Source organism: Manacus candei, unplaced genomic scaffold (genome assembly GCF_025592945.1).
Source record: "Manacus candei isolate 608988 ecotype Guabito, Panama unplaced genomic scaffold, ASM2559294v1 h1tg000033l, whole genome shotgun sequence".
In the NCBI taxonomy this organism is placed as follows: Eukaryota; Metazoa; Chordata; class Aves; order Passeriformes; family Pipridae; genus Manacus; species Manacus candei.
The window spans coordinates 4129029-4145142 of NW_026138081.1; the positions used below are offsets into that span (position 1 = coordinate 4129029).

At 40.4% G+C, this 16114-nt stretch overlaps 1 protein-coding gene across 7 annotated transcripts in view; it reads right to left on the bottom strand.

Annotated features, from left to right (window-relative positions):
* The window catches only part of PLEKHH1 (pleckstrin homology, MyTH4 and FERM domain containing H1), a 54548-nt gene that overhangs the window by 19284 nt on the left and 19150 nt on the right, over positions 1-16114 (bottom strand). For all 7 annotated transcript variants that reach the window (XM_051791372.1, XM_051791371.1, XM_051791370.1 and 4 more), the window contains 10 exons: positions 15043-15126; positions 13416-13497; positions 9732-10741; positions 6327-6405; positions 5665-5753; positions 4993-5143; positions 3860-3999; positions 2988-3098; positions 1808-1894; positions 924-1085 (listed from right to left, as the gene is read on the bottom strand). In XM_051791372.1, coding sequence (XP_051647332.1) covers positions 924-1085; positions 1808-1894; positions 2988-3098; positions 3860-3999; positions 4993-5143; positions 5665-5753; positions 6327-6405; positions 9732-10741; positions 13416-13497; positions 15043-15126 — 1995 coding nt within the window. The remainder of the gene's footprint in view (positions 1-923; positions 1086-1807; positions 1895-2987; positions 3099-3859; positions 4000-4992; positions 5144-5664; positions 5754-6326; positions 6406-9731; positions 10742-13415; positions 13498-15042; positions 15127-16114) is intronic.

Consider the following 16114-nt stretch of genomic DNA (forward strand, 5'->3'; position numbering starts at 1 on the left):
CTGGAACAATTTTCTAGAATTTCAACTTCCAATTCAACTCTCCCTTAAAACCTTGCATATGTTATTTGTCTTATGCTAATATAAAGCTTCTCTCAGAACATATAGGGCACCACTTCCAAAAGCAGGAAAGGAAATCTAAGTAGATGGGACATAGGTGCTTATGGAAATGGGTCTAAGATTTTGTGAAGTATTTTACTCATTCATAATTTATCATTTCTGAAATACAATATGAAGAATTTCTGTATTCTGAGATGCAATATGAAGAATCACCTATTTAAAATTATAAAACCAAATCAGTTCATCTCACCAGGAAAAGACCAGTCAACCTGTAGTGTGGGGAGCAACCTGTGTTGCAGACAACCAACCTTCAGATGCAGGTTGTCTTTAGTCATCTTAGAAGCTAATCAGAAATATATTAAAATATTCATAGTAACTTGCAATGCAAAACTAATCTACGGAAATGGTATAAAGCATAAGAATTCTCAGCCTTTGTACTTTGCACTAATGTACATGCAGTCTGTTATGACTGGAATAAATGCTAACCTAGAACTGTACAAGCCATTTCCTTGGAACTCTCCAAGTTACAGACCAACTAAATGTGACATTTAACAGTTCCCTGATTTTTTTGCTGTGATATGCTGTGAATTCTGTTGAAGAAAAGCATACATAAGCTAAATATTTGTTATTACTTACTATTTGACAAAGTCGGTATCTTTCAGTAGCCTTGTTTGTCTCATTCCTTATTATTTATATAGATGTTTTGCTTTGAAATGCAGAAATCTACTAACACTTTTCTTTCTTCCCCTACTCTTATAGGGAGTATTGAAATACTAATTTCTCCCTCACATTTACTGTACAAACCAAGAAGCTGGTACACTGTCAATGCCAATCTAAACTGAATAAAGTACGAAACATTATTTTACCTTGGTTAGCCAACCTTTCACAGTAGGTTTATCATCACTGTGAGGAACACCAACAGGACTGGTCACTTGCACTCTCAGGATACTCTGTAGGACATGAATCCATTCCTCTAGGATGTTGGGTGAGTCTGCTGTCAGGAAGTAGGTCCTCTTTTCTGTCACAAGCTGGAAGGAAAAGGAGTGAGAAAATATAAATCTGCACCCCTACAAATCTTTTCTTCAGCTGCTGAGTTTCTTTAACCCATAGAGTTTTTTTTTTTTGTCATTCGGGAGGGATTTTTTGCCGGTAAAAAAAAAGGTGCTCATCCTCAAAGCCCAAGTGAAAGAAATGAAACTCAAATCAATCAAATTCTCATGAACTCTCTTGCTGTTTCTCTTGGATATTGAGGCTTTATGTCCTCTCTCATCTTTTCTTGTTTCTCAGTGCTGCTGCTAATTTTTCACTTTAAAGGTGTCTACATAAATGTGGGGTTTTTGCTGCCTTCACTTTGTATTGCATTCTGCATTCACTACCTTGTGACTCTGAAAGGAAAGATGCAATGAATTTAATAGCATTAAGTCTTAGCAACTTCAATTCCATAAGAGCAGAAGGTAGCTCACAGGTCAGGCCATGTGCCTTTCAGAGTATGAGAGAAACTTCAATGCTGCCTTTATTATAAAGTCCCCTAACAAAATGATGTAAAACTGAATCCACTGATGGGCTAACTTCTAGTACTTCAAAAGTAGGAACCCAACACTTCAGATGTTTCTTCAGCTCCTCCAGGCATGTAAAAATCACGCTAGAGATCTTGTAAGAGTTTTTCAAAAAGGGGAGATCCTAGGTACTATCTCACTCACACAGGCACTGAGTGTGTATGGTTATCTGCAGGATAAAAAGCAATGCCTACCTGGAATGTTTGGGACCCTTCACCTCTGACAATTTGGCATGAGGAATTCAGCTCCATCTGCCCTTGTGGTTTGCGGATAACATCGCTCTGAGGAAAGAAAAGTAGTTTTTTCAGCAGGAAACCTCAGATGGATCTTAGAGTACTTATATAGAGCATAGTATGCATGTGCAGGTCAGAGTCTGCATTCATGAGATGGAAAGGACAGCTGAAGCCTGCCAGGTTGACTATGAGACAGTGTGATCCCACTGCAACGATGAAGCAAGTCTCCTCAGTAGTGGCAGACAATATAACAAGGGTAATGGTGACAAATACTGTCTTATGAAGTTCGAATTGGACATTAGGAAAAAAATCCAAACCACCAACAGACTAAAGCCTTTCTCACTGGGAAGGCAATACAGTATCAAACACACACCAAGATGGTGGCTGAATTTCCACCTTTAGAAGTTTTCAAGACTGGCCTAGACAAAACCATTGGTTTGGGACAAAACTATCTATAGCTGATGACAGTCCTTCTTCAATGTATTAGTTGGACTAGGGTCTTCCAGAAATCACTTCCAACAACAGTCTAAATTCTAAGTATTTATGAAATTATATATATATATATATATATGTATGTATATATATATGAATATGGTATATATATGAATATAATATATATGTATAATCTGCTTGTGCATTCTGATGGATAAACCCAGTGTCAGAAATAAAGATGTTCTGTGCCCTAGGATGTATTTTTTCTTGTTAGAATATGACAACTGAGAAAATGAAAAAGTTGAAAATCAATTTTCTCAGTATTCTTGACTTGTAAGCAAAGATGTGTATAAACACAGAAGTACTGTGTAATTATGCAGGTATGGAGGAAATTACTGTCCAGAAGAAAAAACTGTGGAAGGTGAACATCCCTAAGTATAATTCTCTGTAATGTAGCTAAATACAGCAGAATAATGAAGGCAAACAATAGCAGTATTTTATCATACATACAAATATTCTCTGCATGAAGGCTTATTTTCAATTTTACCCTAGTTTTCTAGTACTTCCATGTCCACGCAGCAGGGTGAAAAATGAAAGAATCTAGCTTTCTTTCCCATGGAAGCTGTAGTTTTCCTCAGAACCCCATGTACTGACTGATGAGTATTTCTCTGTGCCTCCAGAGAATAGTAAATGTATCCCAGTGACTCACCGGAGACTTGTAGTACATGATTTGTCTGTTTCTAAGAACAAACCATCGTCTCTTCCACATCTTTACCTGGCTGCCCATTTTGAGCAAGTAACCTGATTTCTCCATGGGTTCCTGGAGGGCAAAAAACAAAGCGGAGAGGAGATTATCCTGCACCTCTCAAAATACAAATGAAAGTGTGCTGAAGTCAAGCCCAGACGTTTTCTGCATCTCCATCATTTTCTGCTTTGTTTAGTAGCAGCCATCAAAGGTCAGTGCTCTCTGCTCAGCTTGGAGAGAGTCCTAAACTATCTGTGTAGCTGCAAATACCACTTTGTGTTGCTTTAGTAAAGAAAACATCTGAAGATAATTTCACTGGTTGTTTGATGCATTGTAAACTTACTTGTCTTCCTACCAAAGCACTGATTTTCCAAACAAAAGTGAAGGCTGTCTCTATGCCATGATTAGATTCCTGTTCCTTGTCTGCTTGATCTCTCACATTCAGGAGTACAGAATTTAACGCTACCCGTGTTTGAGGTCTTTTTCTAGGCCAAAATATTATATCCTGTCTCATTCCTTCCTCTGAATTTCCAAACTTGTTTTGTCCCAAAAGTGTAAGGCCATCATTAAAGTAGAATATGACTACAGGAAATCAATACAGGCCATCAGAAAAGAATACAGCCCTTAAGGCACATACTTTAATCTAACCACATAAGAGAAACTGCACCTTCTTCTGAAGCATCAGATAGTGTCTTTTGATACCTATCAGCTGGACCAACAGCCCAGTCTGTCAGAGCACCACTTTGCAGGGGATAACTCAATATATTGTAGTTATGCTTTTTCAAGGCCAAGGCTCTGTTTGCATTCCTTTACAACTGTAATGTAGTAAGACTTACAGTGCAGATTCCACCATCAGTGGAATAGGAAGATGTTCGCTGTAGCTTATGTTCTGGCTCTGAATAGTCGTCATCCAAGGAATAGGCATCAGGAGGGATGGCATAGTCACTCTCAGAGCTCAGTGAGGACATAGATACACCTGTTTAAAATAAAGGAAGGAATGAGAATCATGGCTAGACAGAAGCATTCACTGAACTTTTTCCCCACTCTGAAAAAGTTTCTGAGTTCACCACTAAGGCTTTTTTTGTTCAAGAAGAAGAAATCAGATCAGACTCTGGAAACCCAAACCCCACTAACCAGACTTCTAAGAACTCTTTTCCCTAGGAACACAAGTAGTGAAAGTGAGTTTTGGATACTGACAGTGAAATAAATTTATTGTTGAATAAAGACAGAATAAAAAATATTTTAAAAAAATAAACAGACCTGTTATCTAAAGGACAGACAGATTGTTTGCAGCTCTAAACATCCATTATAGAGTCTAAAGCCCCTCAGATTCCAGCTAAGGAAAAGGCTCCCTCACTAACAATGGGACTTTGCTTTCTGTGAATCTTCCACCAGTGGTCCATGGCAATGCAGAGATACATCAGCCAATGCATGCAAGGTAAGACTACATGAAATATGATTCTATTTTACTGACTACCAATTATAATGAAAATTCCATTCGAAGATCCCATTTAGTCTTCCCAGCAGGTAAGAAAAAATGTCCTAATCAGTACGCAAAGTACCTGATGCCTCTCAAAGATATGAAAGATTTCCTTACTGCTCAAGCAATTACCAGCCAGTGACAAAGACAAAAAAAGCATTTTCTTCACTATGCCAGTACTAGTTTGCTTTCAAGGAAAAGTCACAGAAAAGGTACAGACGACTGGATATGTGATGAATTTGGGAGATAATCCTTCCCACAATCTAAGTTTAGCAATTGCCTGAATGGAAATCTATCAGCAGTAAAAACCACCGAAGAGAACAGATTTCTACTGAGTAGCTGTTGATGTCTGCACACATTCTGGGAGAACTCCTTAGTAGCATCACTACGGCTGAACATTTGCCTGTCACTGATGATGTTGTTGGGGCATCTTGCCTCTCCTGTCATGACAAGAGTTCATCCTGCTCAGTAGCAATACTCCCACTTTACCTCTTTTCACTGCACGAGGGCTGCCTGGCATGCTAGCTTTCCTGTTCTCGGATCCAGCAGTAGAAGTCCTTAAGCTGGCATGGGAGCCACAGTCATCATCAGATCCTGAAGATTCGTCTAAGAAAGGCACGTTGCTGATCTGTGTGGCTTTCTGGAAAATAGACATGTTAGAGACGTGTTAGTGTGTGAGAGAAGAGTTTCTTCAGGACAATCCCTACTCAATAAGGAGGCAGAGCAATCAATGTCCTTCATTTTCACACCACCTTGCCCACTTCTGCCCCGGGGTTCTTCATTTCCTCCCCTTCTGGTCTGAGAACTTCCATGCTGGACTGTCTAGTCCCATCTGTTTGGGTCTCCTCTGGTTACGCCCTCATACTGTTCCACAAGCCCTGTGCTCCATTTCATTCTTTAGGCTGCACCCACCATCACCTCTAGGTTTCTACAGCCTCATAGTGCACACTGCAGCTTCCTGGACCAAAACTGCTGCAGTGTTCTGTATTCCTAAACACATTTATCATTTGCTAGTCCTTCGGCATTCTTTTGGTGTCCAGTGCTTCCCAAGATTCTCTAATTTTTGTTCCTTTGCTGCACAGCTTCATCCTGTTTTCTCTAAAATTACTAGGAGGCCTGGACCATGCTTTTCATAACAGGAAAAGTGAGGTAACTCCTTACCCCCTTCAGTGTAGTGTAGACTGGCACAGTGACGTTTCTGTAGATAAGACAGGTAAATGGCCCAGAAGTTGAACATGAGAAATTGGAAACTGGAAAAATTCAGAGAGAAAGCAAGAGAGTAAATAATACAAACTGGTGAAAAAGTGAAGGTTTTAATGGAGAAGCATATCAAGGATTGCCATCCTGGAAAATCTGGCCTCAAAAAGGCCAAGGAATGTGTTATTAATTACATACAACTCCCACAGAGAGCTGCAAAGTTCTCTCCATTTAGCCTGTAAGATGTCTTACCCACTCCATGGTACAATGGCAATCTGGTGCCCCATGTCCAAATAGATAAAAGCCCTAACAGGGGACAGTGATGGTGAATAAGACTAAAAGCAGGCCACAGACATGCAGAAGCAGAAGAGTGGCTACAAAAGTGATGAAGGAGATAATGGAATCCCTGAACATGTCACAGAACGAAGAGGCACAAACAGCCCAGCACAAACCATTCCTGAGATCAGATGTGTCCTCCTCCAGTCCTTTCTTTATCATGGCTATCTATGAGATCAAATTTACTTTGAAAACAGGGAAGGAAATGAAGACATGTGAACAGCCAGAAGCCCAGGTACCACACTGGCACCATAACCCCCCTGTAAGGATGGATCTTGTCTAGAACTTACAGCATCTGGAAGTATCATTCACCATGGCCACTTCAGACAACCTCATGCCAGACTTGGCCACAGCATAGATTCGGCTCTCCTGAAACAATAATACCACGAACAACAGTGATCAGAAAAAACGTGATTCTTGCAGAAAGAAATGCTCATGTCACAGAATCACGCCACAGTCACACCTTTGGGTAGGAAGGAGGGGCTCTCTGAGATTGCTGTATTCCACTCTATGTTGTGTAAATGACCATTAGTGGAAGCATGTTACTCTGTGTGAATCCCCACAGATATGGGGGATTCACAGAGATGATATCACAGACTGGAACACCTACACACAATTATCAATAAATTACTATATCACAGCTTGGAAAAAGATGGGAGTTTTCCACTTTATAAACAATGCATTAAAATGAATAAAGAACTGCCACAAACCAGGACAATTTATTGAATCACCACCTGCAAGGATGCTCATTCTCTGATAAGGGAATGAAAGAAATGCCTGGAATGATCTCAATAAGCCTGTGTCTCAGTTATAACATATGGAGCTTTCAGTTCAAAGGCTCTCCAAGTGCTTCACGAATTGGTAACAATTCCAGCAGGAAAACCCAAATCTGTATCTAAATGCAGTATTGTGACTAAGACATTAACCATCCTGAAATGGATAAAATCCAAAGCTAGGAAACCTCTTGCTGCTCCTAAAAGCATACAACCAATCACTATGAAATAGCACACAATACATACACATGGAAGTACCTAAGACTGCAAAGTCAAGTACACACACAGAAAAAAAGAAATTACAGAATAAGTATTTTCTGTATGTATTTGCACTGAAATTTAGTTTCTAATGAAATACTATGTGAATCTTTTTCCCCAGACAACTCCTATTCAGGGAATGTAATGGATATTTCTTACTGATTATGTTACTATTTATTATTATTCTATTCATGACTTACTGTTACTTAAATTACTATACTTAAATTTGCCCTACTCGGATACATTTACTTGACTCTAGTCTGAAGAAAAAATACTGGATTTTTCATGTGTTACTGACAATAAAAATGCAATGCTTCACAAAAATTAATAAAAAAATTTACATTAACCCTGGGAGGGACAGTGATAGGTGCTATCAGAAGAACTCAGACATAAGTTCTTTGAAGTATTGAATAACTTTGGAGTACCCATTTCAAGATGTCCAAGATGTGACTTTTTGAGAATTTAGCATCATATAACATAGCAATGAAAACAAATTAATACAGTTGGAGCACAGAAGTGATCAGCACTTCTGTAAACAAATTTAGTTGCCAAATTCAAGTTAGACATTCAGAAGAATGTGTGAGGAACTGACAATCACCTGTGAAAAATCAAGCTTAAGAGACTAGAAGAACTTTATATGGGAACTCTAGATCAGAGACAGGAATAGTAGCCAATCTCTGAGTCATATTTCCCTTCTTCCAAGTGAGTACCCTGTTCATTGACACCTTTCTGACTTCTGCAGCAAATGAAACAGACATCTTGAAAAATTGCAGTTTCTTTTACCACACTATCCACCTTCACTCCCATATTATGGACTGAAAGAAAAGAAATTCCTTCGGAAAAGTGGATGTGATTATACTGGGGTTTAAATTGGTGTCATAAAGGATACAGCCGAAGACCACAATTAACATTTAGTTTTCCTTGAAAATAAATTTATAAAACATAAGAATTAACAATGAGTGTTTGACTTTGCACCTTCAATAAATCACTTGTTTGCCCATGCCTTTTAAAAAAGCAAATAAAAACAACAAAATCATCTCTTTTGATACTACATTGATTTCCACCAGGTTAGACTAATGCAGACTTTGGCCTCTTTAGGAGCCAAAGTTGACAGAGTCCCTTGGGAGTCAGTACTGAAGGGCAAAGGGGTCCAGCAAAACTGAACATTCTTCAAGTAGGAAATCTCAAAGGTGCAGGAGCAGGCCATTCCCATGTGCTGAAAGATGAGACAGTGAGGAAGACTGGCCTGGCTGAATAGAGAGCTTTGGCTTAACTCAGTAAAAAAAGGGGAGTTTATGACCTCTAGAAGAAGGGGCAGGAAACTTAGAAGGACTACAGGCAGGTTATACAGGGAGAAAATTAGAAGGGCCAAAGTCCAACTAGAATTTCACTTGGCTACTGCAGTAAAAGACACTAAAAGATTTCTATAAATACATGAGAAACAAAAGGAGAATAACAATCCTTTATTGGGTACGGTAGGAAACATAGTGACAAAGGATAAGGAAACAACAGAGGTACTTAATGCCTTCTTTGCTTCAGTCTTTCACAGTAAAGCCAGTTGTTTTCCAGGTACCCAGCCCTCCGAGCTGGAAGATATGGACAGGGAGCAGAATGAAGCCCCCAAGATCCCAGGAAAAATGCTCACCCACCTGCTAACACCACTTAAACATGCACAGGTCTATGGGACCAGGTGGGATCCACAGGAGGGTGCTGAGGGAGCTGGCTGAAGAGGTCACTGAGCCACTGTCCATCATTTACCAGCAGTCCTGGTCAACCGGGGAGGTCAAAGGTGACTGGAAGTTGGCAAATGTGACACCCATCTATAAGAAGGGCTAGAGGAGGATCTGAGGAACTACAGACCTGTCAGCCTGACCTCAGTGGTAGAGAAGGTCATAGAGCAGATCATCTTGAGTGCCATCACACAGCATGTACATGATAACCAATTGATCAGGCCCAGCTGGCATGGGTTTATGAAAGACAAGTCCTGCATGACCAACCTGATCTCCTTCTGTGACAAGGTAACCTGGTCAGTGGTTGAGGGGAAGGCGTTTTCTTTTTTCCAACCTAAACAATTCTATGACTAGCAAACAATCCAGCTAACAAGTAACTGAAAGCAAGAACAACAAACCCCTTTCTCACATACTGTAAGCAACAGGACACGTATACCACTTAATCAAAGGCTTTCACAAAATTTTCCTAATAGCAGAAGCATACCATGAGATAGGAATGCTGAGATCTAATCCATGTATTTATTCTAGTATTCAGAGATTTTTCTCACTCTGGAGCTATCTTGTCTGGTCCACTGCATTTATGAGTAATTTTTCTATCTTACACATGTGACAACAGAACTAAGGACTAACTTTTGATGACCCATAATGATAAACCACAATGCAGCACCTCTTGACTTTCCTTTATATTCCTGTGTTTCTTGAGCACTGTTTTTTTCCATGAATTTTTTTCCCCTTATAAAGACAAAAGGAGAAAAAAAAAATTGTCAGTGGAACCAGCATGCCCCTGTCATGCTGGAACTGTCAGACTTGGTGCTTCAAGAATGTAACCTGTGATGTCCACAGGTAACAACTGCTTGAGCTGTTGTAGCCTAACTACTGGGCACTACTCAAAGATAAGCACCACTTCTCAGCCTGTTGTCCTTGCATTTCTTACCCATGATGGGAATCTGTGCAGCGGTGGTGTTGGAGGTTTACCTCCTGGGTCAAGTATGCCAGCCTCGGAACTCACAGCTTCTCTCTGCCCTGCAGGTAAGTGGTACATTTCCTCACACGCTCTAGCTTCTTCCCTCAGCAGTCCACATTCTGTATCCATCTTCTCCAATACTCCATCATCATCAATATCTGTCTCTTCCACGAGCCCATGGCATGCTGGAGGGTCTGTTATGGGCTGGAAAGTGCTAGTCTCTAAGTGCATTACATGATGGAAAGAATTAGCCCCTGGCTGTGGTTGGCTGTGATGTCTCTTGGCCAGTTGAATACTGTCTCTTGGTGTATTGGGTGTTCGTATTTTTGGAAACGTCATACTAGTCCCAAGGCTGCATTCCCTCCCTGCACAGGAGGAATGTGCTGTAACAGTTGATGTTGACACAACCAGAGGTGGTTCAGCAGTTTGGAGACGGCCCTCAAGCATGCTCATTATTTCTCCTGAGGAAGAGGACTCCAGCCGGTGGGAGTGGAATCTGGCACTCAGATCAGCAGAGAAGCGGGTGCCATCAAAACCCACTTGTTTCAAGGTGCTCAGAGCACTACAGTTTTCTTTCAAAGATGACTGGAAGGTCAAAGTCTCAAGAATTCTTGTGGTCTCAGCTGGAGGGTCCACTGATACAGGATCAGAGCACCCTAAACAGTGTTCAGAACTTACGGCTGGAAATACATCCTTCTCTGTGGAGAGATTCCAGTTTGATGGGTCAGACACGAGCTTCAGCTTATTCTGGGAAAGCAGAGATTTATCCTCTCCATTCTCAGTAAAGGTGTCATTGGCAAGGACTGTATTTGCTGAAGAAAGGACATGCTTGGTAGGTCCTGTCTGACGCACCTCTCTGAAACCAGGTGCAAGGAGCACAGATTCCTGGTCTATCTTCTCAGCAAAAGAGGCCCGTGATGCTCTAGGCTTCAGGGAACTACAGCTCCAAAGAGATTCAAAGGGAGGAATGCTGGTCATATCTACAAGGGAGGAGAACATATGGTTAGGGCATTCAAATGCTTTAATGTCTTAATTGTTGCTTCCTAGTGTATGTTCATGCCAGTTGTATTTCAATAACACCCTGGCCTGGTTAGGACTATACAGAACAGGAAAGAGATTGCTGGGCACAGTTATAACAAAAGTGCTATACATTTATAACTGGGAATAGCACAGAAGAGATGAGCAGGAAATGATTAATCACTGTTTCTTACAAAAGTAGAATTAAGGGGTGCCTAATGAAACTATCAAGCAGCGCATTTGAAATTTACAGAAGGAAGGGTTTTTTCCAGACAAAAAAGGAAATACAATGTTGCAGATATGCCAGAAAAACTAATGTATCAGTAGTATGGAAGCCCTGGCCTAGAAATTTCCTAAACTACTGACAGCAGAAGCTGGAAGGGTAAATGGAGAGGAGGGCAGGTTTACTTGCAGTATTTCCTACACTCTGTCCTGAAACATCCACAACCAGCCAGGAGATGGGATACAGGCCTAGGCAAGCTTTCAGTCTAATATAACAGTTTTTACTCTTACCTATATACAACTATGTCTCTTCTCTTAAAACAGCCATGAGAAGGAAGTGCATTTACCACACAATACTGTCAAAAAACATCCAAGTGGCCAGAACACTGCTTAGCATTGCTTTTGGCTTTAGTGGACCTACAGTGTTTTAAGTCATCAAATAAGATGGTATGATTCCACCCTTCTCAAGGGCTACATGAGACTTCCAGGAAAGGTATGGAGATCTTCTTAAGCATCACACCAATCAGTGAGGTTACTCTCTTTTCAAGAATTTCCCCAGAGCTTTTTGCTATCCTTTTGTGCTATATGACCCACGCAGTGCTTTTTGTCACAAAGTTTTATAATAGTTTCTTACAGGATTTTGCTGTAAAATCTTTTTTTTTTCTTAGTTCTTTCTCTGCCCTTTCAGCTGCTATATTAGAAGATGACATAAAAAATAGATCCTAGATGGCTTCCATTGTCCCTTTTCTATTTAGTACCCACACTTTATAATTCTTGTATTTTTTCCTTTCCATAATCACCAGATTTAAAGACTATCTCAGTTCTACAATTTCTTCTGAATAGTAGCTTTAGGGTATGAGAAAGTGTGGATAAAACTTGGAGTGGCAGAGGATGTTTGACTGATGTTGGCATTTATACACTGCCTGACTGAAAAAGCACCAAATCATTAGATGCTTTAGAAATTGCAAAATATGGGTGAGTGTGACTCTGCATAGGTATCGCTGAAAAAGCTGCCTTAACATCAAACTCTATGGGTGTTGCTTAACCAGCAACGGTTAAGGAATTAGGAAGTAGAAACAAACTGAAGACACAAAATTACAGAGGGAAGAGCAAACAGTGGAATACATTACTGTTGACAGTGGAGAGGATGAAACCTGCTGAGAAAAAGACAACCATGAGACCTTGGTGCTTGAGTCACAAGGAACTGAATGTTAACAAAGCTAACACATACCACTGGCACACAAAAACCTTGGCACACATTTCCCCTGACCCTGAGGTAAATCATTAGTGTAGACTGAAAAGAGGCCATTCATTTTAAATATTGCTGATATTTTTGCAGCCTCCTAGATGTGACAGGAGATTAAGAAGAGGAAGCTGTTACTATTAGCATAGCAAGCAAGAAGAGATTTGTCTCTCTGCAGAGGCCTCTGACTTCAGCCTGGCATAGTGAGACTAGTGAGGCATAAGAGGAGAGGGTAGTGCTGTTTACTGCCCAGAGAGTTGGGATCCAGGGAACACTTAATACCAGATTATTAACGCAGCTTACCAGGCATTCTCCTTTTGTGAATAGTCAGAGCCAGAGGGGATGAGAAAAACCCAGTCATAAAGCATTTCGCTAGAAATGTGGCAGGATTTAGAAGGAATTTTGCCCTATTTCCTTGCTGTGGAGTGATAGGAATGGGGGGAAGACTTCTGCAGGAAAGAAATGCCCCCTGCCTGCATGCCCAGTGAAGTTCTGGAAACTAGCCATCTTACTGTGACCAAACCAACCTCATGAAAAACTAAAAGGAAGAAAATTGTTAAGAGAGAATTTCCTCTGCAAAGTGTGTTGCAATGAAAGGTGCTGAATACAAGCCCTGGAGACTAAGTTTTTCTATCTGTCCACCAGAGAAGAACTGCAAAAGCCCAAACACCATAAGCAGCTTTCTCCAATCCAACCTGATAGCACAGAGGATCCCAGCATCCTAAAGGCAGACCAGACATCTGCTGCCTTGGATTATTCAATTACTCAGCTCACATGACAGCAGAGGTTCTGTGGGGATGAGAATGACTCACATGTGGAAGTGAAGTGAAATACCTCAGGGACTTCTCCCCTCCAGCACTGAAGTGAATGTACTTTACTACGTACTTCAATGAATGCTTCTAATTCAGGAGTTCAGTGGCTTATTTTAATGGCAAAAGCAGATTTTTAAAAAAGGGTTCTGTGTTCAATCATTAGCAGGAAAATAATTAAGAGTTTAAGGCAGGTAAGCATGGTATTCCCATCTTAAAAATAGATCCACTGAGGAACAGAGTAATTCCACTGCTTGCTGTTACAAGTGTTAATTTCTGACAAAATTAAGAATACAACCTGGGAATGCTAACTTCCACTCTTGTGGTGGTTACTAGGCTACAATGCCAGGTGAGCACATTTACCTTGCAATGTATCCTGAAGGGCTTCGATTTGCTCCATCAGCCTCTGATTACAAGTTTTTAGGTGGTAATTCTCTAGCTCAAGCTATGAAAAAACAATAATAAAAACTGAAATATAATGCAAAACTGTGTGTGCAAGTGATCCACTATACAGAATATGTCTTTATCTTTACCACATTCAAGTGTCTTAACAAGGAAAAAAATGATTCGTGAGTCTACCAGTCATCTTGAAATCCTTCTACTCAGCAGCTGCACTGGACAACCCACTTAAACATTTAGCTGGGCTTTCTCAAACAGCCTCTGCATATACCATTGTGCTTCTCAAATAGGTCTTCTAATTTACTTCCATGATATTGTTTATCATTTACTCCTGTTGCAGAAATAACTGTCACGAAAGAGAGAATCAAAAAAAGCATTACCCTGAAGGAGCGTTTTTCCATCTCACCCTGTTATAGTAAAAGAAGGGGACCAAAGAAAAAAGCCAACAAATGTTAAGGGTGCATTTACATTTCCAGCTAGGGTATGAGAGATTCTTTGCAAATTTGCCTTATGCCTTTACTTTAAGTGTCTCAGCATCCATTCTTAAGCACAGCAGTGGTGCACCCAGACAGGCTTCCTTCTTGATGGCAAAGTTGAAACCACACCAGTGGTGCTGTCTAGAGTAACCCATTTGCAACACAGACTCCAAGTTCTCCAGTTGGCAGTGCTCCACTTTTGCATGGTAGAATCAGCACCTAGAATCAGCATCTGGCACAAACCTCATTGGCAGTAAAGACATAATGTGAATGTATGGCCCTGGATTCACAGCAGACCACACCAAATTAATCCCCGTGCTTCCTTCTTTGTGCTGCACCAGTCAGTAATGTAAATGCACCTTAAGTTATCTCATACAGGAAAATGAAAGAGAAGCAGCCCAACAGCTTGATGAAATATCTAGGCAATTCAATGATATTACAAAGTCCCATCTTAACATAATTAGTGCCCACAAAGACTTCTTCTTCCAACTTCAAGAAATTCCCCTTCTGGCGTAAACTGGGAAATACATGTCTTTAACTTGGAATAAAAGACCAGATAGCCCCACTCCCAGTTGTAAACTATTACTGCATCTTCAAAACTGCATGCTGACCCACTATCTTTGTTTTTCTAGAAGGTAGGCCCAGATAGAGGCACAAGTCCATAGGATGGATAGGACAGAAAGGTTAGAGATGAGAAAATACTGGGCAGTAGGAAAACACCATTAGTCAGAGATGGTAAATTAAGGCAGAGCAAAGGACATGTTTCTGTTACAGCTGGTTTGTCAGAAAGACAGAAACTGCACCCAGAGAAAAAAGGGAGAGGCAGAGGAAAGCGAGGTGAAAGCCACTTGTGACTACTAAATCTTCTTCAGAGACTGCTTTTGGGCACTGGTGACTTCATGGTCATTTACAGTTTGCCCAATAAAGTCAATAGCCCTCACCCAAGAGTGATGACCCTAGCTCTACAACAGAGTATGCACAGGGCCAAGCAAGCAGAGAGCCTCTGTGGCAGATTGACCATCCTCAAAGTACTGTCCTATACAGGAGCCCACTGGCAGTGCAGCCACTGTACCTACTCACAAGCCTTGAAACTTGGCAGTAAGCTAGAGACTTACCTCCCTGAGTTTAAATGTTACCCATTCTTTGATCTTGGCAGCTTTCTCTTGAACAATTTTGGCTTCTTCAGTCCTCAACTGTTTCTGTGCCAAAAAACCAAAACCAACATTACACACATTAGGAGAATACAACAAACTGTTCTCAGTAAGTTACTGCACCAGGAGCGACTGAAATACTGACGCTCCCATTCCAGATATAAGATTTAAGACTGTTAATTGGATATTATTATTTAGCTGGCCTTTGAAAAAAATGAAGCTCTAAGTTATCTTACATGGTCTCAAGAGTTAAATTCAGAGAGTTGTTTCAAGAGTTTGTTCTGGAATAGCAAAATCCAGCTCAGGTAATGATTGCTCACCTACCAGAGTTTGAGTACAATCTGCAACTTTTTCTGTTTCAGATGGTTTTGTAATGTTGCTGTTTGCTATTGACATCTGTAGTGTTACCCCAACCTACACACACATTATTGCCCACAGTTAATAAGAATTAAGCAATGCTTATAAGTGTTTTATAAAATCTAATCATTCCAAGCAAAAGGGATTCAACTGCTGTAAGCACAGGTGTAGGGCACAGACTTTCAAGATACACAAGATGGAAACTAATACCAACAATGTATTTAACACACACACACACACACACAATATTTTCATTGAGAAAGTAAACTAGGAGAAAAAAAAACAAAACAAAACAAAAACCCAGCTCCAAAACTTGACCTTGAAACACTAAGACCTGCTAGGAGGTTTTCAGATGGTGTAAGTGGTTGTACCTTTACATACCCATTAAAACAGGTTCTAGTCCTCACAGAGGTGTTATGGCAATACTGCTTGTTTGCACAATGAACATTTTCCCCCCAAATATCTGCTTGTGCAATATTGCTACATCATTTTCGCAGCTGTGTTTTCTCAGCCATGTTTTTAACTTTTCTGGAAATTTCCTTTGAAAGATGCTGGATTAATACCATGAACATCTGAAGCCTTCTGTTTATCTCCTGTGTAGCTCCATCAGAAGCAAAATCACTGAAAGCTCTCCTATCTACATAATGATTTAAACATCTGCAAGAAGAAATCAGTTCTA